At 37.7% G+C, this 23510-nt stretch overlaps 1 protein-coding gene across 2 annotated transcripts; it reads left to right on the forward strand.

Annotated features, from left to right (window-relative positions):
• The first annotated feature begins 444 nt into the window (after positions 1-444).
• LOC116734308 (dihydropyrimidinase-related protein 5-like) lies at positions 445-22988 on the forward strand. 2 transcript variants are annotated; one of them, XM_032585625.1, is made up of 14 exons: positions 445-572; positions 6731-6845; positions 8037-8186; positions 11888-12046; positions 13243-13422; positions 13536-13604; positions 14488-14532; positions 14766-14841; positions 17415-17571; positions 17655-17796; positions 18445-18587; positions 18765-18972; positions 20459-20636; positions 20720-22988. In XM_032585625.1, exons 2-14 carry the CDS (start codon positions 6735-6737, stop codon positions 20803-20805), a joined length of 1704 nt encoding a protein of 567 aa, XP_032441516.1. In that variant the 5' UTR covers positions 445-572; positions 6731-6734; the 3' UTR covers positions 20806-22988. The 2 variants fall into 2 exon arrangements, with proteins under 2 accessions (XP_032441516.1, XP_032441515.1); XM_032585624.1 differs by lacking the exon at positions 445-572 and adding an exon at positions 631-1488.
• The last annotated feature ends 522 nt before the right edge of the window (positions 22989-23510 follow it).

Raw genomic sequence — 23510 nt, forward strand, 5'->3', positions numbered from 1 at the left:
CATTAAAAAAAAATAAATTATTGTTTCTGTATTCCCAACACAACAGTCAGACATATCATGATGTTGCTTTCGAGAAGGTTTAGCAGTTTTAATTTTAGTGACATTATTTTAATAAAAAAATCAGATTTCCGTTTTTTTAAAGTGAGTCATCCACGTTTGAGGGGAGGTAGGTGTCAATTAAGTTCACTCTTATTGATCGAAAATGCACTGATCCTCCGACGAAACAAAAAGTTATTACGTTATTATATGTCCAATGAGAGCGAAAAATCATAAAGAAGTGAAATGAGAAAACAGACTCCTTTCCAAGCATTTGAACGCAGCACATCTCCAGAGGCAGTGAAGACACGCCCCTGTCTCCCGAGTAACGGGAGAGATTACGGCCTGTGATTGGTCCGTTTTTTTGCCGTTGGTCCGCTTCAAACGGCTTCCGATTGGGTGCTGCTTGACCGTCAGCGGAGAAGCATCTGCGGCTCGCGCTGTGGCAGCTGTCCTCGCGCACTCGGCTGGTGCTCGGACCGACAGACAGAAGCTCCGCTGGAGGAGGACGGTGTTGGAATCCACGAATAGAAACGGTAGGAAAACAGTAATGAGAAAAAACAACGAAGATGTAACGGTGTATGTTTTGGATGTAAACACCAGCTGATCAAAATGGGTTAATTGTATGTATTTTAGCCCTCTTTCACGTTGATAAATTGTGTATCAAACGCCTTTTAAGCGTTAATAACGACAGGGTTCTTCTCGAAATCCGCTAATTTTTCGCTCTGTCTTGTTATTATATGTTTATGCCATCGATTCCTGTTGCTTATTTTGGATTAATTTGAATAAAAATAATTAAAGTGAGCCAATATGGGAGAGGAAATGATCGAAAGGTATTAAAACCCGTTTAAAAATGGAGGGTTTGCTTTGTGGTGAAATGACATCTTGTGCCGTTTGTGAAGGAACATGGGTGAGTTTTGATTGTCCTTTTGTCGTGTGTCACTACATTAAAGGCGTGTATACGTTATGTAAGTCTATTGTCTTGTTTGTTGGTTGTTCTCTTTTCATCTAAATCCATTGAGTCATGGTAAAGATGATGGTTCACACAAGCCAACCTAGATTTTTTATGTGTGGTCATTTTAATGTAGTAGAATAAGTTAATATGAATTCCTTTATGCTTTGTTGGGAAGGATGAATTTGTAGTTTATGGTGCTGAGATATTTTGCATTGCTTGGTTTTGGGCATCTTTACTGGTGCAGGAAAATAAGATGAATACATTAGCAAGGATGCTATTGAACAGTGATGTTAAACACACACTTTACAAATATTAAAAAATGTGAAGAAAAATTATTGACATTTGGTGAACGTTTGGTGTTCCGATGCAATGACTGGATGATTTTAAAGTATTTCATCTATTTGTCCTCAGTCATAGGGAAGAGAAAACAATTACTAAGATGTCCTGCAAGTTTACTTTGCAGATCCGTCTTGGTGTTTATAGATCTGCAGTAAAATGTGAGTATCCTAATGTGGAATCCATGTTGACCATCTGTAATCAGTACCATTCCCAAAGCATACAGGCTTTCACAGATCAGCTTTTAGTCCCATAAACAGAGAATATTTCATCTACTATGATGAAAATCTGTCTAGGTACTGTTATTGTAAATGTAAGCACTGTTTCCCATTTTGATGTATATTTTTAACACCAGATGCACGTTTGCTCAGGCATTGAAGAAGCTGCACAGTTCACACACACTCGCACAGATTCAGGGACTCGCACACTTTTACACTGACTGTCACACTGTGTGTACTGCACACCGTCCGACCCCATGGCAATTACTATCCAGATCAAGCTGGAGTCAGCAGCTGTCTACTCGTTTCTTCTCACCTGCAGCGTGCAGCGACACTCAGACACACACCCAAAGATGCCACACATGTAGCCTCAGAAACACACATCTAAAGATGTCAGCAGATATACGTGTCAAATTCAAGCCAAGGCTTTTATCAATCATATCTTGTAGAGCTGCAACTAACGATTATTTTAGTAATCGATTATTCTTATGATTAATTAATCTGATTTTTAAAAATTGCATATTCTGCTGATTTAACCACTTCAGCTTTTTTTAATCAAATATTAGAAATTTATTAAATGATGAAAAATAAACAATTTAATTCTTTTTAAAATAAGAAAATAAACAGGTTATTGCCTAAAATCCAATAACAGCAAAGGATGCATTTGGAGCTAAAATAAATATTCCTAACATTAACATATGAAAAGCTCTTTCTGCTTATCTTAACATCAATCCAATATATTTCTGATCTGTTGACTATTTTTGGATTAACTGATTAATAATTGTATTAAAAAGTTGCTTAATAGATTTCTTTTTTTACAGTACTTGACCCAGAAGCTAAAACTAAGTTACTTGAGGAGTTGTAGGTACAAAACAAGATTTTTTTATATATATCTTAAATGGAAAATGTGTAAATTTTTGGAAATTTTTTGCTCAATTGCTGCCATGACTGTGTTGGTTTTTTCATTAAATGGCCTTTTTTGGAGTCTGTACATTCCAGTTAACGATTAATTGCTGACTAATTTATTTGACGATTATTGCACTAATCGATTAATCACATTTAATCAGAGTTAATCACGATTAATCGTGATTAATCGTTTCAGTTCTAATATATTTTTATTTACTTAATTGCTGCCTTGACTGTGTTGCAGTAAATGGCCTTTTTTGGAGTCTGTATCCAGTTAACGATTATACTAATTTATTTGACGATTATTGCACTAATCAATTAATCACAGTTAATTGTGATTAATTGTTTCAGTTCTAATATCTTTTTGGTTTTATTTAAATTGTTTTAAATGAACACAGAACTGTAAAAGTGGATGTTTAATGCCTTGTAGATGCTATTTTATTTAAATCTGTGTGTGACTTTGTGATTATGCGATATGGTGACTTTGCTCCTCATCCATTATTAATTCTGCACCTCGTTAAAAAGCCTCTTGCAGAAAGCAGAGCAGTTTGGCTGCTTATGAGACGATTGCATCCCACTGAACTCAGTGTGTGTATCGATGTGTGTGTGAGGCGTTAGTCCATGCATGCATGTAAGTGCTGAAGCAGCCGGTCGCAGCATGCGTGAGAAATACTGCCTGGCTTGTGACTGTGTGTGGCTCTCTGTTTGCGTTCCTGCCTGTTATGACAGCCATGATGCAGCAGAAAGCAAACACACAGTCACTGATTAAATCTAAGGCGTGTGCACTTTTCACCTATCGTTGTTGGATACACTGTGAGTCTTCTAGAGATTACAAACGCCCCACTCAGGTTTTTGTCATCTGACCCTTACAAAGCAATAAGTTCTGTGAACCGCTTCTTCCAGCTAAACACTAACGGTTATATACATTTATATAATTCAGTTTTAAATGTTTAAATCAAAGAGACTTTTCCAAGAATTTGGGACTGTGATTCAACATCCAAGGTAGGTCTTTTTACTAAGTTAGTTTGTTTTTCAGTTCCCAAATATGTAATAATTAGAATTAGGCCTGTCACAATAAAACATTTTGCAGAATGATAAATTGTCCCAGTAATTATTGAGATAAACGAGAATATTTTCAACTAATATATAATAATAATACTAATAATAATGGAGAGTATATCCACTAAAAGATCAAACTAACTTTAATCTCTAAAAAATATTTTACACTAGAACCAGAATACATTTTAAATATACAAAACAAAACAAATGAAACAACTATTAAAATTGATGATTAAGTCTCTGTAACCAAAATTGCATTTAAAAAAAATAACAGCCATTCAACTTTGACAAGGAAAACAGGCAAAAGGGACAGGTAGCGCAGACTTCATCCTGGCTACCAAATGTTTGCAGCATTTCTCAAGATGGCGACTTAGATTGGGAATTGTTGTTCAAATGGAAATTATCATGTGATTATTTATTGTTTATTGTGCATAATTAGAATTAATGAAAGATTTAAGCACACAAAGTATTTGTTTTATGTCAAATATGAAAATCAACTATTTTACGTAGGCAACAAAATAACCAATGATTCATGACAGAAAGTTTTTCCAAAGTAGAAACTCAACTAAATACTGACAGAAAAGGTTTTAACAAGAGCAGGAACAGTAACACTTTACTCATTGCTTTATAGTTCATGATTGTGATACATAGTTTAGACACCACTCTGTGTTTTTGTTACAAAATATTTGGATTTTTTTAGATTTTCATAAAAACATTTGAACAGAGCAGTATCCAAAAATAAAACTGAGGAATGTTTTCTCAACTTCGCCTTAGAAAGCTAGTAAAATCCTTCATTTGGCAACAGGATTTTAATCTCCCCTCCCTTAAACTGCTCTCGGACTGCATATGTTTGTGAACTTGAAGGGTGTTACTGTTCAGAGTGTCAGCTATATAAGCTAACTTTAATTTCCTCCAGCCTTAAAGTCTTTATGGACACACAGAGCCTGCAGTACCCAGTGACAGCAGTTCTGATTCCCAGGACAGAAATGGTGACAACAGCTTCAACCTTTAGGTCATGAAAGTCAGAATATGAAACCAAAATCACTTTCTTTCTGTCTGGATTAGTTTCTTTCAACTCCACTGTTCCCTTTTCTCTCAAAGTCACTTACTTTGTGTCTTTTTTGCAGTTTTAACAAAAGAGAAAACAACATATAGCCGAACATATATTGAATAGATTTGCTTGTTCCGTTGGTATTACGTTAGTAAAGTCTTCATTCTGGTTTGTTGGTCTCAGTTTTCCTTAGAGACTTCATAATTCATTTTATTTGTTATTTCTGTTGTTTTGTTTATTTATTTTGGATATTTGAAATGTCTTCTGGTTCCAGTGTTAAATGTTCACTGAAATTTAAAGTACACCTTTGAGAATGTGTTCTTGCATTATTATGCCTTTATCATTATATTACATGAAAATGGTCTCAAAACAGCAATAATATCGTTTATCGCAATAACTTCTGGAACAATATATCATTCGGCAAAATTTGTTATCATGACAGGCCTATCAGTTAATTGTTACTTGGAGTATATAAGCTTAAAAAAGGCAATTTGCTTAAAGAATAACACACTGAGAACTGTAATTAAGCCAAAACTGTGCAAACAATACACAATTTGTATTTAAGTCAGTAAAAGTGGCATAGTTTTAGCTTCACCTGGTTCAAATTCAGGAACGCTGTTATTGTGTTTTAGGCATTAAAATACTTGTTTTCTTATTTTAAAGAGGAATTGAATTGTTTATGTCTGTCTAAATATATGGTATAAAAAGGTTTAAGTGATTAAATTAAACATTTGTAGAATGTGCCAATATTTTAAAACCTGGTTAAACATCAGAAAAAAATCCTGCATCATTTCCAAAAACTTTCAGATTTCTTAATAGTGTCTGTTGCATTGAAACAGATTTTTATAAAACCTTGACTCGAAGTAAGCCATTATGACTGCTGCATCGTTTGGAGTCATTTGAACATTTATGTGTTTGTGTGTGGCCTGGTTTCCTTCTGAATGCTCTTCAGCTCACTCCTCCAGGGAAACCAGGCTCTTATTCAGGCTGTCCGGCCCTCATGGCTCTGCTTTCCATGCTGCACGCCCCTCCAGCGTCATGTTTACCCCAACCGCCCCAGGCAGCAGCATCTTTGTGCAATCATCTACTTTCTTTTGTAATCAGTAAATTGATTTATTTCTCCGGTCACCACTCTCCAATCTATTTAAGGCAATATTGGAGTCTGACCTGATTAAACTACAGGTCTAAATTACCTGGAATAAATGGATATCGACTACTAGGAAGCAAAATTGGGGATATTTTTGAGACTTTTCCATCCATAGACTATAATATAAATTCTTTATAAACTTTTGTCATGATTGTGTTCTCCTTCTTCCCCTTGTGCACCCCTTTCCTCCACTCTCTTTCTGTTCTCCACCTTTGTGTTGATTTTGTATAACTGAGAGGCTATTGTGTGCAGCTATCAAACACATTGCATGCAGCCATCCATGCAGAATGCACACAGAGAGATGCTTGTTGAGGAACCTCTTTAGCTTGTTGATCCCATCAGGTTACTGGAGGAAACTGGAGGTTTATCTTAAAACATGGATTATTTAAAACACCAGACAATGAGATAGGCAAACCACATGAATATGTTTATTATAATTAAGTTATTAGATCTATCAGTAATAGCTGTTGGGCTAATAATCTGAATGGGTCTCATAAAGCAGAAAATCAACGCTAATTAGTATGTTAGCATAAATTAATTAGCATGTTTTTGTCTCCACATGTTGAATGGTGATCATGTGCTTGACTTTGGAGAAGATAGTTCTTCTTCTTGTATTTTATCATCTGTTTTAGATTGGTCACAATACAAATGGATATTTTAACCGGTAAAACTGTCATTTCAGAGTTGCTGAGAAGCCAAAACTACACCGACACACAATCTAAAAGGGCCTTTTTCATTGCTTTTGTGGGTTCCTGCAAGCTAGTCCTTCAGTCTGCAATAGATTTCACCAATTAAAGCATTGAAATTACTGTTTTATATTGTGTAGAAACAGAATTAAGTATTAAAGTTCACAAATTGTGCTTGAAAGAACCTTTATGCGGTCATGAAATCTGACTAAGTTAGTTTAGAAATCATCAGGAAAATGTTTGACAGACAGCAGTCACAATGCATTGAGGAAGGTATGAATTTTTGCTCAGTTGAATATGTTTATATATTGAATTTCAGTGTTTTCTGTCCTGTAGGATCATGGCTGCTAACATGGGGTCCATGCGCATCCTCATCAAGGGAGGAAAGGTGGTGAATGATGACTTCACACAGGAAGCAGATGTTTATATCGAGAACGGCATCGTACAGCAGGTAACCCCCTTTAACAACCTTTACATACAAAAAATAAGCACATAATCTCAACTTATTTCATAGCAGTTACACTTTAAAACGTCACTTTTTCCCCTTTCTGTTGCAAAATCCAACCTCAACCCACTCATTCACTAGGTAGTGCCGTCCCAGCTGCTCACAATACTCTGTTGTAAAAGGTTTTTACCACTCAGTGAAATACAGGGCCATGATAGTGAAGACTAAAATTAGCTCTAAAGTTGTTGCCATGGAGATATTTATCACTTTATTTAGAAAAGATGGGCTTGACTCAGCAACCTAGAAAGCTGAGATTTAATCTCACAGAATTTGCACCTTTTTTTTTTAACTCTATCTTTTTATTTCTTGAATCTCAAATATGAATTGAACTAATGTTAAATAATTTAATATCTAAGGAATATCCAGTTATTAGTTCACATTAGTGCAGTTATTTGCTTTCAAATCAAATTAGATAACTTACTCCATCTGCTGTTTAGAATAAGTTATACGTTTTACACAGAGAACTATTCATTAACTATAGGGCTTAATCGACGAATCAATTGTTCTGACAATTAATCGGTTAATTGGGTAAAAGAAATTGACATATTCTGCAGATTTTTTTACTTGTGCCTTTTTTGGACAATATTACAAATATGTAAAAAGATGAAAAAACAAACAATTGAAGAAGAAAATAAACATCTTATTGTCTAAAATGCAACAACTTAGGATTTTTTAGTGGACTATTGATCATTTGTAGCGAAGGATGCATCTGCAACTAAAAAATACTTCTAACATCCACATTTCAAAACCTTTTACAGAATTTGAACCAGAAAAAGCTAAAACTATACCACCTGAGGAGTTTTAAGTTGAACATATTTACAGACAATTTTTTTTTTTAATCTTAAATGCAAGATGTACAGTACATATGTATTTCTTTTGTACATTTGGCTTAGTTGCTGCTCTGAGTATGCTGTTCTTTCAACAATTGGTTCAGTTAACAATTAATCGTATCCTAAATTAGTTGTCAATTATTTAAATAATCTGATTAATTGTTGATTAATTCGATTAATCATTTCAGCACTAATCAACTATAAAATATTTGCATTACAAGATCGAAGTCCAAACAACAGAACAATGAATGTTGTGTTCAGTGATGTACCTCAGTGATGTTCAGGCTGTGTTTGTGTTGTGTGGCAGGTTGGGAAGGAGCTGATGATCCCAGGTGGAGCTAAGGTGATCGATGCTTCTGGAAAGCTGGTGCTGCCAGGTGGAATCGACACCTGCGTTCACCTACAGCAGACGTTTATGAACGCCAGCATTCAAGACGACTTCTACAGTGGAACCAAGGTACCGTGTGTGTCTTGTCTCATTACAGTGAAAACACATTCAGCTCCAGACGTGTTGAAGATTTCCATAAATGCCCATTTTGTTTAGTCTCTTTGTTATAGTAGACCTGCAATGCTTTATTTTGTAACCTTTTGGGTGAGTCATTGCAACAGGTTTGGAGTAATCAATGACATTGATTACTCATTGGAGCATTATATTAAACATAGGGAACCAATATGTAGTTTTATACTTTTACCCAGAAGAACTGGAAACCCCTCCTAGTTAATCCGACCAAACATGGAGAACCAATATCTAGTTTTATCAGAACAAGATTCCAGAGAAACCTCTACTAGTTCATAAATTATGGACTACTTATTCTTATTAAACATAGGGAACCAATATGTGGTTTTAAACTTTTACCTTTCTGTCTTTTTGTTGTTTTGTTTGTATTTCCTTGTAATTAATGTAAAGCACTTTGCTGAAAATGTTCTACATAAATAAAATTACCGTACTTTACCTTACCATTGAATTTATTTTACATTGGAGCATTATATGTTGGTGTTTGAGACCTTTTAGTCTACTTTATGTTGTCAGACTGATCATTGTAGGTCCACAGTAATTTGGCCAGGGTTCAGCTAGTGAATTTTAATTCATATTTTCAAAACATGTCATTAATAATCACTTAGTTCATGATTTTATGCAACAACAAAAGCAAAAACAGAATAAATATGTTACTGGATAAATAGGTTTCACCCTACACTCTAAAACCTTACAACTAAAACTGAACTATTATGATAAATATTATTTCTACTGGTTTCGTACTTCATTTTTTATTGATGCTGATTCTCTCTCTCAAAGGAGAGAAAATAATTTAATTCAGTGTAATTGTTGCCTGTGGGGGTAAACACATGTTGGAGGTTGTTTTGTTCTCCATGTATTCCTTTGTCTTTTTTATTTTATAATTAAAGTTGACTTTTTGCACATTTTGTTTCTCAAGACCTGAAGAACCACATTTTCAGATACATACATTTATATCCTATTATTTTTTTATGCAACATTATTATCCATGAATCAGAAATGGAGCAGAATGTGTTGGAGAAAAAAGGTTAAAAAAATGCATTTCTTTTTCTGTCTCAGTCAAACTTAAGTACAATTCATACTCTTACTTCACTGAATCTCAGTTCAACGCTAACTGAATGGTGTTGAGTGGATCTTGAGAAAAAGTGACTTGTTCTTGTGCCAGCGTTTCCCCTGGCAACCCTACCCACTGCCACCGCTGCCATGGCAACCAACCCCCCCCCCTCCCGCTTCCACTGTGGTGAAGTCGGCCTGTTTGGGAGAACGTGCACACATGACCACGGTGGCATTGTTTTCTTTTTTTTTCTTCTTTTTTTATGCTGAACCTGTTACCATAGCAACCACAATCTGTATAAACCCAAAACTATTTCTCTCTGCATCCTCTACCCTCCCCCCCATTGCTCTGTAACAGTTTGACCCTTCTTCCTTCCTCCTCCCCGTCACCCCCGCCGGTCTTGTTCTTCACCCCCTGCAAGTGGGAAGACAGTTTGATAATAGTGTTTAAGAGAAGAAGATTGTGAAGCATAAAAAAATAGGATTAAAAATAAATAAATACATTTTACAAAAGGGGGATATTAGTGCTTCTTTGAATCGCTGCAAATGAAATTTTATGTTCCCTTTTAAAACCTGTATGAAATTCTACATAAAATATGTGATAAGATTCCTGATTATCTACAGACTAGATGCCTATGTATGGATACAACGTGATTAATGTAGAACAAGGATGTTGATTTAAAAGGTTGTTACACAGAAGCATATTACAGATAATCAGTCTTCTTACTGATGCTGGTGTTGCTTCTCTTTGCAGCAGATTTGCCATTTATAGCGCTCTAAATTTGGATATTTCTTTGATAACAGGTTTGAAATATACTGTGGAAACCTTTCAGGCTGTAATACTGCAATCCAACACTTTCCCTTGCTCACTTCAGATCCTGAAGATAAAAATAAATATTTCTCTTTGATTTTCTTAATCTTTTTTTAATCCTTATTTCTGTTTTTGTCTGAGCTTTTACAAAGAGTGGCAGTAAATTTAAATTTACGCCCTGCAGCCCAAATCCCACAATCCCTGATCTTTCACACCCTCATGGATATGTCAACACACACGCACACACACCCACACACACGCTCACACACGCCCACACACACACATCAGCATTATCTAACAGTGATGAATGACACTACACACACACACATACGGTGACTTCTTTGCCGCTGACGCTGCAGATCATTCTGACTGGTTTCTATGGTGATCATAAATCGGGGTAGCTCATTGGTTAGCGGTTCGGTTACTCCAAACACTTTGGCTCCGCCCCCATCTGAGTCTGCCTCAGGTATTCAGTGCTGACATGAATATTTGAATATAATCTGATTTTATTTTATTCAGGTTACTTGAAGGATAGTGATTTTTGTTTGTTTTCATTTGTGGCAACATTTTCTTTTATATAATTCAATAGTTATTGAACTGAAGACCGAGCAATAGATGGAGGAAGCATCAGAGAATATTACAAATAATATGGTTTAAACACTATCTGTTTGTAATATCTTATAAAAAAATATATCTGTTTGTTGGATCTTCTTGCTCTGTAATATCCTACCAGACTTTCTGGGAGGATATTGAATGTATTCAGTGGAGAAATGATGAAGAGGAGGAAAAGGGTGGGGACACGCGACAGGCATGGTTGAACAGTATCTGTTGTCATGGTTATGCTGAATTCACATCCACATTTTTGTTTCTGTGTCTTTCACTTCTTTCTTTTCATATCTTTTAGTTTAATCTCTTGACACATTTTCTCTTTTTTATCCTAATCTTTTTAGATTATGTTAGTTTATAATTGATTTATTAATCAATAGATAAATAAATCAATTGGAACCATCTTCAGATTTTTCATTTACATGTTTTTATACAAAATTAAAAATACAAATAAACAAATCAATTCATTTTTTAAATAAGAAAATAAACATTTTATTGCCAAAAATGCAACAACATTTTATGATTTGTAGAGAAAGATGCATCCTCAGCTAACAGTTTTGATGAACTGATTAATAATTTAATAGTAAAGGCAATTAATAGGAGATTTTTTTTTCATATAATTTGAACCAGGTGAAGCTAAAACTGCCTCTTGAGTTTTAGGTCGAACATATATTCAAAGTTGTTGTTTTTTTATTTCATCTTAAATGTAATATGTATGTATTTATTTTTGTACAGTTTTGGCTCGATTACTGCTGTGATTATGTTGTTCTTTAAGCAAATGGCCTTTTCTTGATTCTGTATACTTCAGTTAACGATTAATCGATTAACAAATCGATTAATCATGATTAATCCGATTAATCTTTTCAGCCCTAATAAAGGATAAGATTTAAAAATGAATTAAAACTAGTTTTTTTTGCTTTAGGTTTAAGTCAATCTCCACTGACTTGCTTCCATTTTCCATCTAGCTTGTTTTCTGTTCTCCACGTTGTGTGCAGTCACTAAATAAAAGCCCGTTTGATGATGAGACATCAGCTCATAAGGAAAGTTTATTGTCTCAAGACAAACAGAGTCTCTGTTTTACAGTGGACTCATTGTTCTCATTTTAAACCCCTGTTTTTTCCACCCATCCTTTCGTCCTCCTAACCAACCCGCTGTCCCTGTCTCCCCCACCTAGGCGGCTCTGATGGGTGGTACCACCATGGTGATGGCTCTGGTCCTGCCTGAGCAGCACTGCTCTCTGCTGGACGCTTATGAGAGCTGCCGCAGTCTGGCAGACGCCAAGGCCTGCTGCGACTACGCTCTGCATGTTGGGGTCACCTGGTGGGGACCAAAGGTAAGCCCAACAAGACGAGGAACAGCATAAAAACAGTAGAAACACATTTTATTATCTTCTACGCAGAGTAAGCAGCGAACCCTTCTTTTTTTTATTTATGAGCGAGTTGCGTTTTGACCTAGATTAAACCAAACAGAAACTGGGTTAATACACATGCTCAGTGGGCACATTAGTCAGATTGTATGAGTTAACCTGCCTCATTCAGCCTTTGGCTTCAGCGTCTGCACTGGATCATCTGCTGGCGATGTGCATGTGTCACACTTTATTACATCTTGCAATGCAAAAACACAAAATCTCACCAAATAATTTTGGTGAGAAATTTCTGAAAATGTCTTATTCATTGACAGATTATTTCACTTATAGCAAGTTCCCATGGCAAGAGTGTAATAGTATAAACTCGTGCTCTGCACTGGTGCTTGAAATCCTTGGTAAATGCTTGATATTCAAACTGCACAGTTTTGTAATAAAATGCAATCTAATGTTTGATCAAAAATTTATGTTTTGAAAATGTTATTTACAGTTGAAACCAGATGTTTTCATACATCTGGTTTGAAAATATCTGTACTTTATTTCATAAATAGATGATAATAGACATTTTTTTTCTGCCTGAAGTAAAATCAGACTAAACTTTTCTTGTTTCAGGTAAGTTGGAATTACCAAAATTATATCTATTTGCTAAATGCCAGAAAACTTCACAAGAGCAATTTTTAGATTTTTTTCTGTGACTTTCTGTGTTTATGCATTTAATTTGAGCAGGAAGGTAGTTTAATGTGATGAATATTTATTATTCCTCCTAGCGACTCAATCACTTATTAATCTCTGTAACAGAAATAAAGATTGCCTTAAGCAATTAAACGATCTCATTGAAATTCGGGTATTTTTTTGTTAAATTAGTGTTTTGTTCTCGGACCAGTCAGGTGTACAACGTGTGTAAAACTTAAAATTTTGCTATATTTTATTTTGTTCCTTCTGTAGAATGTAGAATGCTATCACAAAACATTAATGAATGTTAAAATTTTTAATTTAAACTGTCTTCTTTAGTTCATTTATATTGTTTTTATCGCCTGGAAAAGTTTGAAAACTTACCTTGCAAATGCTTAAAAATGCTTGAACTATAGTGAGGGAAAGGTGCACAGACCTCGTGTTAAACCTCTAACAAAAACAGTTACACAATGTGTGACTCCTTCTTCACACAGGTACGCAATGAGATGGAGAGCCTGGTGAGGGAGCATGGTGTGAATTCCTTCCAGATGTTCATGGCCTATAAAGACCTGATGATGCTGCGGGACTCAGAGCTGTATCAGACGCTGCAGACATGCAAGGACATCGGAGCCATTGCACGTGTGCACGCTGAAAACGGAGAGCTCGTGGCAGAGGTGCGTCCTCGTTTCTACCTACACGACAATGTCTGATGGTTTTCAATGTGGAAAATCATCTTGTTAACTTTTAAAAGAGATCAAAATAAACTTCATGGTTTATGTGTTGCCAGGGCGCCAAAGAGGCTCTGGATCTGGGAATCTCTGGACCAGAAGGAATAGAGATAAGTCGACCAGAGGAGGTAATTTTTCAGAGATTTTGATCCAATTTGGTGCATTTACTTGTAACTTTTTCTGACTAATATAATTGACTCTGAGTGTGGACAATGCTGTAGCTACAGTATGTGAGTTAGAGATACAGATGATATATAAAGATCCAATGTTCACCACTAAATAATAGGGGTGCAACTGTTGATTACTTTATCAATTGTTTTGACGATTAATCGATTAATCAGATAAAAGAAATGTTGGCACATTATGCAGATTTTATATTGAAGCTTTTTTTTAATATAATACTATATACTGTATATATACATTAAAAATGCAAATGAACACTTCAGTTCCTATATTAAGTAAGAAAATAAACATTTTATTGCCAAAAATGTAACAACATGACGTTCCTTTAGCATACGCCTGATCATTTGTAGCAAGAGATTCATCTGCAGCTTTAAAAAATACTTCTAATATCAAAATGCGACAGTCTCGTTTACATTCACTGTATTGATTAGTGAAAGGCTAATCTGTTGACTATTTTTTGATTAACTGATTAATAATTGGAGACCAAAAGGTAATTAGTAGATTTTTTCCCCCACAAAACTTTAACTGGGTGAATCTAAATCTGCCACTTGAGTTTTGGATACAACATATTTACAAAGATTTTTTTATGTCATCATAAATGCAAAATGTATCAATTTTTATAGTTTTTGCTTAACTACTGCTCTCAATGTGGCTTTTTAAAGTCTGTTTAAGTCTTTTTTTGTAAGTTAACGATTAGTTGATTTCTAAATCAGTTGACAATTATTTCAATAATCGATTCAGCCCTAAGAAATAATTTACAGAATTTTTGAAGACTGGATAGTAAATGTTTGAAATTGTGTGACTTTCTCTGTGTGTTGTTGACTGCAGCTGGAGTCTGAAGCCACTCACAGGGCCATCACAATCGCCAACAGGGTAAAGTTCTTGATTTCTTTGGTTTTATCAAAGCTTCAGTCTGGAGTTTGATTTGATCTGAAAAAGTACATAGAAATAAAATGTTTAGGCCGTTTTCCCAGTATATAAATACCGCATCCATCCTGTCTGTGTTTGTTTTGCAGAGTCAATACTTAAAATGTACATTGGAATATTTTCCATAAATGTTGTTTTAGTTCATTTGTGTAAATAGCTGAATGATTTTGTGATTGTAGGCGCGCTGTCCCATCTACCTGGTGAATGTGTCCAGTATGCTCGCTGGAGACATGATTGCTGCTGCTAAGATGCAGGGTCAGTATTTGTCTGGTTAAAATTGATTTGATTGGTTTTTAAAAACAAGAGAAAAAAAGTAATCAGTAAGACAGAAATAACCAAGGACAAAAAAATTAGCTTACCACCACTTTTCTGTTTGAAAAAAATTAACCCTAACCCTTTTAATGTTTTAATATTGTAACATTAAAACCATGTTACAGTATTCATGTTCAATATACTGGGCTAAAGAGCCAATTAAATTATAAATTATATTTATTTGTTGGCAAAATGGTTACAAACTAGCTCATAACGAAACAACAAAATCTACAGATGATAATATCTGTAATTATGACGATTGTAAATAACAACTGAACATATAGCATGAGAATAATTACTAATGTACACCTATAAATCCTTCTTAATCTGTGTTATGGAACGGTGCGGTGAGGGGTGGTGAGGCAGACGCAGCGGACCCAGGTATGATGAATTATGATGATTTTAATGATAAATAAGTCCAGCAACAGGCAGCACACACATTGACAACGACGGCAAGACATTGACAACGACAAGGACCCGACGAGGAACAAGGAACACAGGTGGAGTTAAATACACGGAAGGGTAATCACAGAAACGAGACACACCTGGGAACAATCAAGGGGAGGACAGGACAACGAAGAGACTCAAGGACACAGAAAACTCTAAATAAACACAGAAAAACACAGATCCTGATAGTACCCCCCCCTCAAGGGCGGCTACCAGACGTCCCAAAAAAAAAACAACCAAAAAAAAAAACACAACAAGGGTGGGCGGAGGGGCACTGGACGGGGGGCCAGAGTCCAGAAACAATAACACAAAACGACCCAACGGAGTGGGCGGAGGCACAGGAAGGGCCAAGAGTCCAAAAACAACAAAAAACTACCCACAGGGTGGGCGGAGGCAAAGGAGGCGGGAACCACGGAGGTGGTCTGGTGGTCGTCCGCGGCGGCGGGAACCACGGAGGCAGTCCGGCGGCCATCCGCGGCGCTGGAGGCGGGAACCACGGAGGCGGTCCGGCGGCCGTCCGCGGCACTGGAGGCGGGAACCCCGGAGGCGGGAACCCCGGAGGCGGGAACCACGGAGGCGGGAACCACGGAGGCGGTCCGGCGGCTGTCCGGCGGCCGTCCGCGGCGCTGGAGGTGGCGATGAGGAGTCCCGGGGGCCGCCCACAGACGGCGGCGACGAGCCCCCAGAGGCAGGGTCTCTAGTGGAGCACAGAGAGTCGGGGTCTCGGTCGGAACGCAGGGGGTCTCGGTCGGAACGCAGGGGGTCTCGGGAGGAACGCAGGGGGTCTCGGGAGGAACGCAGAGGGTCGGGGTCTCGGAAGGAACGCAGAGAGTCGGGGTCTCGGAAGGAACGCAGAGAGTCGGGGTCTCGGAAGGAACGCAGAGGGTCGGGGTCTCGGAAGGAACGCAGAGGGTCGGGGTCTCGGAAGGAACGCAGAGAGTCTCGGTCTGAACGCTGAGGGTCTCGGTCTGAACGCTGAGGGTCTCGGTCTGAACGCTGAGGGTCTCGGTCTGAACGCTGAGAGTCTCGGTCTGGGGAGGAACACTGAGGGTCTCAGTCTGGGGAGGAAGTCCAGGGCGAAGCCTCGGGGCCGGCTGCGGAGGAGAGCCGGAGCGAAGCCTCGGGGCCGGCAGCGGAGGTGAGCCGGAGCGAAGCCTCTGGACCGGCAGCGGAGGTGGTAGCTCCGGAAAGCGACGAGGGGCCGGGTCCACCGGCGGCTCACGTCGCTGTCTCCGGGCAGGCAGCGGAGGTGGTGTTTCCATGGGGCGACCAGGGGCCGGGTCCACCGGCGGCTCAGGTCGCTGACTACCCGGACGGAGGAATCAACGGGGGCCGAATCCGGGGGGCGCCAACACCAGTCTTGTCCCCCGGAAAAGCTCCCGCTGCAGCTCGGCGAGAGCTTCAGCCAGCGCCCTGTCCTCCCTGCCGGATCTCCGCCTCGGGCCGCTCTGCCCTTTAGGAGGTAACCTCACTCCAGCTGGGTCCATAATAGCAGCCTCACCGATTGGTATGGTCGGGTCCTTCTGTCATGGAACGGTGCGGTGAGGGGTGGTGAGGCAGACGCAGCGGACCCAGGTATGATGAATTATGATGATTTTAATGATAAATAAGTCCAGCAACAGGCAGCTCACACATTGACAACGACAAGGACCCGACGAGGAACAAGGAACACAGGTGGAGTTAAATACACGGAAGGGTAATCACAGAAACGAGACACACCTGGGAACAATCAAGGGGAGGACAGGACAACGAAGAGACTCAAGGACACAGAAAACTCTAAATAAACACAGAAAAACACAGATCCTGACAATCTGGGTTAAATAACAATAAACAGAAAGAGAATAAAACCTCATGATAATAATAACAATAAAATAATAATAATAAGCTACCAAAAGGTGTAATAGTAACAAAAGAAACGAAGGAAAAACTCATATTTGTGTTCATTTCCTTCTTCCCTGTACAATGTGAGTAACACAGCTTTGAATTTGTGTTTAAACCCGTTGATAATAATCCTCAAAAGGTGATTATTATCACAGAAAACAGTAGACTAGTTATGTTTCTGTTTCCAGGTAAGGTGGTCCATGCTGAGACCACTGTAGCTCACACTGTGCTGAATGGGAACCAGTACTACCACCAGGACTGGACCCATGCTGCTGCTCATGTCATTGTCCCTCCTCTGCGCCTGGACCCAAACACACCGAGCTACCTCATGGGCCTGCTGGGAAAGTACGAGTCGTAGACATCAGAAAATGTTTTTAATAAGTTCGTTAGCAGAGTTACTGGAATGATGGAGCTTGTTCTGCTTTCAGTGACACTCTGAGCGTCGTTGCTTCAGAGCACCGTCCGTTCAGCACCAAGCAGAGAGCTTTGGGCAAAGAAGACTTCACCAAGATCCCTCATGGAGTGGCGGGGGTCCAGGACCGGATGAGTGTCATTTGGGAAAGAGGAGTGGTACGCACACAAGCACGCAGTAATAAAAGTGACTGTTTAAACACTGTTAGTCAGCAAAATCTGTTCTTTAAAGGCGACCTATTATACCTCCTTGAACAGGAGACATGTTCACACAACACATGTTCACAAAATCATTCTTAGAACATGATATTGTAGTGTAATCCTTTCCGAATGAGCTGTTTTAGGGCCTCTGTCACTTTAAATTCAAATAAGTTGCTGCTGGTGATGTCATCCAAGCTCAAGGTTGATCCTCTCACATAAAAATAGCTGCAAACAAAAGTGCAATTATAGAACCGTACATCTTTGAAAAGCAGAAGTAGAGCCTCCTGCACAACCAACATGAATGATGGTAAGTCAGCATGAAAACACTTGTCTTTTCCAGTAGCCATTGCACAGCAGTAAAGCCAGTTGACCAAATGTTCTGGAGCTCTGCTTGGGTTGCTAGGTAACGATGCAGTTCCCGGAAAATGTAACGTTACATTCGGAAGGTTTTTGAAACAACTCATTTTCCAAAAAATATCAATTTAACCAAATGGAAGTACAAAAACATACAGAAAGTGAATTTTGCTCAATAGGTCCCCTTTAAGCAAACGGACAAATCTATATTTTCTTTTTTCACAGTATTAAAATGTCACATCGTGTCTGCAGGTGACAGGAAAAATGGATGAGAATAGTTTTGTGGCTGTGACCAGCTCCAATGCAGCCAAAATCTACAACCTGTATCCACGCAAAGGTCGGATCATCCCTGGAGCCGACGCTGATGTGGTCGTCTGGGACCCCGATGCAACCAGGTAAACTGTAACTGATATCTGTACTGGTATTGGATGTGAAGAAGTGAACTGGTGCATCCCTAGATTATTACGATGCCCCAAGTGGAGGAGTTTAGTTTAAATGTTTCAGGATGGGAGACAAATGAAGCAGGAGATCGATAGGATTTAAGTTTTCTACTCTGCTTTCGTTACGTACAGGACGATCTCCCTGAGCACCCAGGTACAGGGCGGAGACTTCAACCTGTATGAGGGGATGCGCTGCCACGGCGTTCCTCTGGTCACCATCAGCCGGGGACGCCTGGTGTGTGAGAACGGCGTGTTCATGTGCGCCGAAGGCTCCGGGAAGTTCTACCCGCAGCGCACCTTCCCCGACTACCTCTACAAGAAGATGGTCCAGAGAGAAAAGGTGCGTTCACTTCCTCCCCCCGTTTCTGCTCAACTTGTTAAAGTGAATCAGGGAGAATGTGCTGAGTCAGCTGGCAGCCAACGCAGCCACCATGTTGAGTCTGACTCCGCTGATCTGACAGGCTGTCGGGGATTTGGAGCTGATGCTCTCTTTATTCGCTGACTCTGTTTTTATCCTGCTGAAATCTGTGAAACCTCCCTTCATCCCAGACTCTCTGCTCTGCTCACTGAAGGCTGCATTTTATTTATTTATTGAAAATGATCAAATTTTTAAGGTCTGGAAAGTGCTTCATTTTTGTATAAAGTCCTTGAAAGTGCTTGATATTCAAATGGCACTGTTTTGTAACCTCACTTGATTAAAAGCTTAAATGTTTAAAAAGTTATTTATAGTCAGTGCCAAGTTGATAGTTACTTTTACTCAATTACATTTGTTTGAAAAAAATAACTTTTAGGAGTATTTTTACTATGTTGTACTTTTTACTTTTACTTGAGTAATTTTATTATAAAGTATTGCCACTTTTACTTCAGTAAAATTTCTGGATTTTCTAACCGCTGAATGAAAAACAAACATGTTTGAACCAGATGTTCACCAAACACACACCTGCACTTTTTGTTAAAGTTTCATAAGTTTAACAAAAGCTAAAGTTATGATACTTTAACTTTTGTTCCTTTTTTATTCAATCAGTTTCTTTTTTATTCAAAGAAACTGATTTGGAAACATTTCTTGTTATTTTTTGTTACTTATATGAATTATTGACATTTTCGTCCTTAAAATGCCAAAACTGTACTTTGGTCCATCTGATTATGTAATTTTTAAATATTAAATGATTGATAATTTGATCAGTTACTCTGTACTTGAGTTACTTTTTACCAAATACTTTTACTCTTACTTGAGTAATTTCTTGAACGTCTACTTTTTACTTTTACGTGAGTAAAAATATGTCGAAGTGGTGCTACTACTATAACATACATTTAGTAGTTTATGGTTAACAAATTCAAAATAAAAACTACAAAAATAATACAAATACAAATATGAAACAAGAGGCCATATGAAGTCTGTTACCATAACAAACTTTACTGGAAGATAAAATGTCCCAGAAGTTATTCCAATAATTGATAATATTGTTGCTTTGAAACCATTTTCAACTAATATAATGGTTATAATGGCATAAATAATTCAAGAACACTTAATACGTAAAGATCAATAAACTTTAAATTCTGATGGACATTTAACACTGAAACTGGAAGACATTTTAAATATTCAAAATAAATAAATAAAATGAAATATGAAGTCTCTGTTGAGACCAAAGCAGCAGACTGAAGACATTTATCATTCAGTTTTTGGCAGAAAAAGAGAAAAGAGGAAAACAATTAATCATGCAAATAGAAATTAATAAGTTTGTTTTAATTTATCATGTGATTTATTGATTTATTGCAACAGGCTTAGTTGTGTGGATTATTGTTGACCTTTGAACTCCTTGTTTCAGAACCAGGCCTATAAAGGAGTAGTAAGGGATCCTTATTCTGGTGATGTGGCCAAAGTTGCGAACACGATGAAGAAGGAGCTCGGTTTGGGTCCGATCGACGGCGAGTCGCCTAACAAGCCGGTCGCTCGGGCCCACCAGGGTGTCCGAGACCTCCATGAGTCCTCCTTTAGTCTGTCAGGTGGTTTAATTTAAACTTTTAAATTAATCTATTCCTTGTTCTAACTAAAAAAAAGTGTTATTCAAATGAATTTTTCCTCTCAGGTTCTCAAGTTGACGACCACATCCCGAAGAGGTCCTCTGCTCGGATTCTGGCTCCCCCTGGTGGCCGCTCCAGTGGCATTTGGTAATCGTTAGCGTTGGAGTTCAAACCGTTTCCACCTCTGTGTTTTTATTATATTTCCAAGCGACCAGAAAAACTGCACTGATTTTAAAACAACAGAATAAAACTTTAAAAGTAACAGGAAAACAAATTCAAGTAAAAATCTGACGTATTTATTAATTAGTGGTTTAAACTGTGAATTTGTGGTTAACTGGATTAAACGAGGGCTAGCTATGAACTTAAATTCTAGCTTATTGTAATAATAACATAAATCTGCGGTGCTTTTAAGCCTCGTTACGTTTTAACCAGCGGCAGATCAAAACCAGTACAGTTTTTAACGGTTCGAAACAAAAGTGTTGCCAGAATTATTTAAAAATAAGTGGATTCAAACCCGTCACTGACAAACACACGGTACACCGTAGACACCATAGCGTTATAGTTTCTTGTGATAAATGTGCGTGGATCCTGTTTGTGATCGGACGACCCCACTGAGAGTGTTTTTGGTTTCCAGTGGACCAACAGTTCTGTGTGGTGATGAAATCCAGCTGCTTCTAACACTCCGTCTGTCTGTATTTACACTTCCACTGCCTCTAACAGAACCAACAAAATGCCTGGAAGGTAACGTTTGTCTAGGGCTGGGCGATAAATCAGTTTTATTAATTGGTTTTTGAGGATTTAATGTTTGGAATATCTGGATTTTTTTCCACCAATCCACTCCTTGGGTTCCCATAGTTCAGAGTGATGTCAGCCAAAGCCGCCATCTTGTTTTACGAGAGGTTAAAATTAGTCATGATATTGCAACCACATACAGTAGTTGTTGTGATGTGAGAATAAAGTCAAAAGAATGCAAGAACAAGACATTAAGATTACCAGAATTAAGTCATAATCAATTTAAATCGGATCCGGTGTGAAAAAAAAGGTAATTGTAGTTTTTAGTGGTATCGTCCAGCCCTAGTTTTGTCCCTTTTAGGACTCCGTATATGGGGCGTCTAAAGGGAAAACAAAGAGCGATGAGTTAAAGTTCATTTGTGGGTTAAATGGTTTCTCTGTTAACCAGATGATGACAATGGAGTTTATTGTAAGTGAAATGAATGGAGGGGGAATGCAGTCCCTCCTCATGAGCCATCTGAGCGAAAACAATAAACAAATAAACCTCATTTCTAAATTCATGCTCCAATAAAGAACAAAAGCAATTCAGCAATTCATTTCCTTTATGTACAGTAGCATTCACTAGTCTGTTTTTGTTTACATTTTTCTACCACTGGCAGCTTATTTATTCCAGAATTATGTGGTTATTTTTAACTCCTTTGCTGCAAAAACTCAAAATCTTACCAAGTATTTTTTGTTTATCTTCTAACACAAACATCTTAGTACGCTTGAAGTAAGGCAAAACTAACTTGAAAATAACTTTTTAGTAGGTTAATAATTCCCTAATATTGATTAAAAATACTTGCTCCAATGGAAGATTATTTCATATATAATTTTAAAGATTCTTGTTACAAGTGAAATAATTTGCCATTATTTTACTAGTAATAAGGAATTATTGATTTAAAAGAAGCTCATATTTCTTGCTGAAAAGTTACTTGTGAGTTAGTTTTGTTTTATTTCAAGTGTACTACTATATTTTCACTAAACTAGACCAGAAATACTTGATAAGATTTTGTTTTTTTGCAGTGTTGTTTATGCATTTTACTATAAATGAGGCTGCAGATGTGATATAGACAGAGATTATAATACAATCCCGTGTTATAGCAGGAAGATTGAGCTGCACAGGCTGATATCTGAAGAAAACCCTCCGGATGACGTTTCATTCCTGCCTACTAGTGTTATATATTTATGCATAGTCACATTCTCATGTGTGGGTACTCTATACCGTTAAAAAATTATTATTTTTACTTTGTGAAAAGATTAAATGTGCCAATGGGAATCACCTGTGCCACTCTGTTAACGACGCATGGAGAGAACCACGTGAACAGACACAGGTTCATTAAAAAAAAAACAACTGGTGCTTTTTCTAGGATTGTTTACAACTGTGATCATATTGTTGGACATTTTGTGTTTTTCTGCTGAGGGCACTGTGATTCAGTGGTTGTGTTTGTGGAGTTGTGTTGGAAAATGAACCTGTTAAGTCTGTAAGTGGCTGCTTGTTTCTTACCACAAGAAAAAAAGTAACTGAATAAAAAAATAAATAAAAAATTTAACAAATCTTGATCTTTTTTCAGTTTTTACTATATACTTCAGGTTTAAAATAGCTTGTCAGTATTTTATAGAGGTCTAATAATAACAATTATAATGGAAAGATAATTTTAAAGAGCTTTTCATCACAATGAAATATTCCTTATAGTTTTGTATTTTTTTTCAATGTATAGAAACTAAAAATCCCTGCAGATTTTTGCAGACAGACGTACTCCCTGTTGTTGGGGTACCTTTCCCTACCAGACCTTTTCCTTCCACTCAATTTTCTGTGGACACGCTTTGACTCAGCAGTCTTCCCCAAAGGAGTATCTTGTGTTTTGCCCATTAACTGCTGTAGAAAGGAACCTGCAACTCTGCGAGGATACAAAAAAAAAGCATAATGTCCCCACTGGGATGTTTTGGATGTATGAACAATCCCTCATCTTTGCAATTTGCAGCCAAGCAATACTTTATTTTTCCTAAATATTCATTTTTATGCTACATAAACTTTACTTTAATTTTAGAAAACGCACATCTATGTAACTGGTTTATAAGAAT

This window comes from Xiphophorus hellerii, chromosome 15 (assembly GCF_003331165.1).
Source record: "Xiphophorus hellerii strain 12219 chromosome 15, Xiphophorus_hellerii-4.1, whole genome shotgun sequence".
Taxonomy (NCBI): domain Eukaryota; kingdom Metazoa; phylum Chordata; class Actinopteri; order Cyprinodontiformes; family Poeciliidae; genus Xiphophorus; species Xiphophorus hellerii.

Excerpts from the sequence above, each read along its gene's own strand:
- LOC116734308 (XM_032585624.1), top strand. Across the intron at positions 12,047-13,242 it reads TCACCTGGTGGGGACCAAAG|GTACGCAATGAGATGGAGAG; the intron begins GTAAGCCCAACA and ends TTCTTCACACAG. Across the intron at positions 18,588-18,764 it reads TGGGACCCCGATGCAACCAG|GACGATCTCCCTGAGCACCC; the intron begins GTAAACTGTAAC and ends CGTTACGTACAG.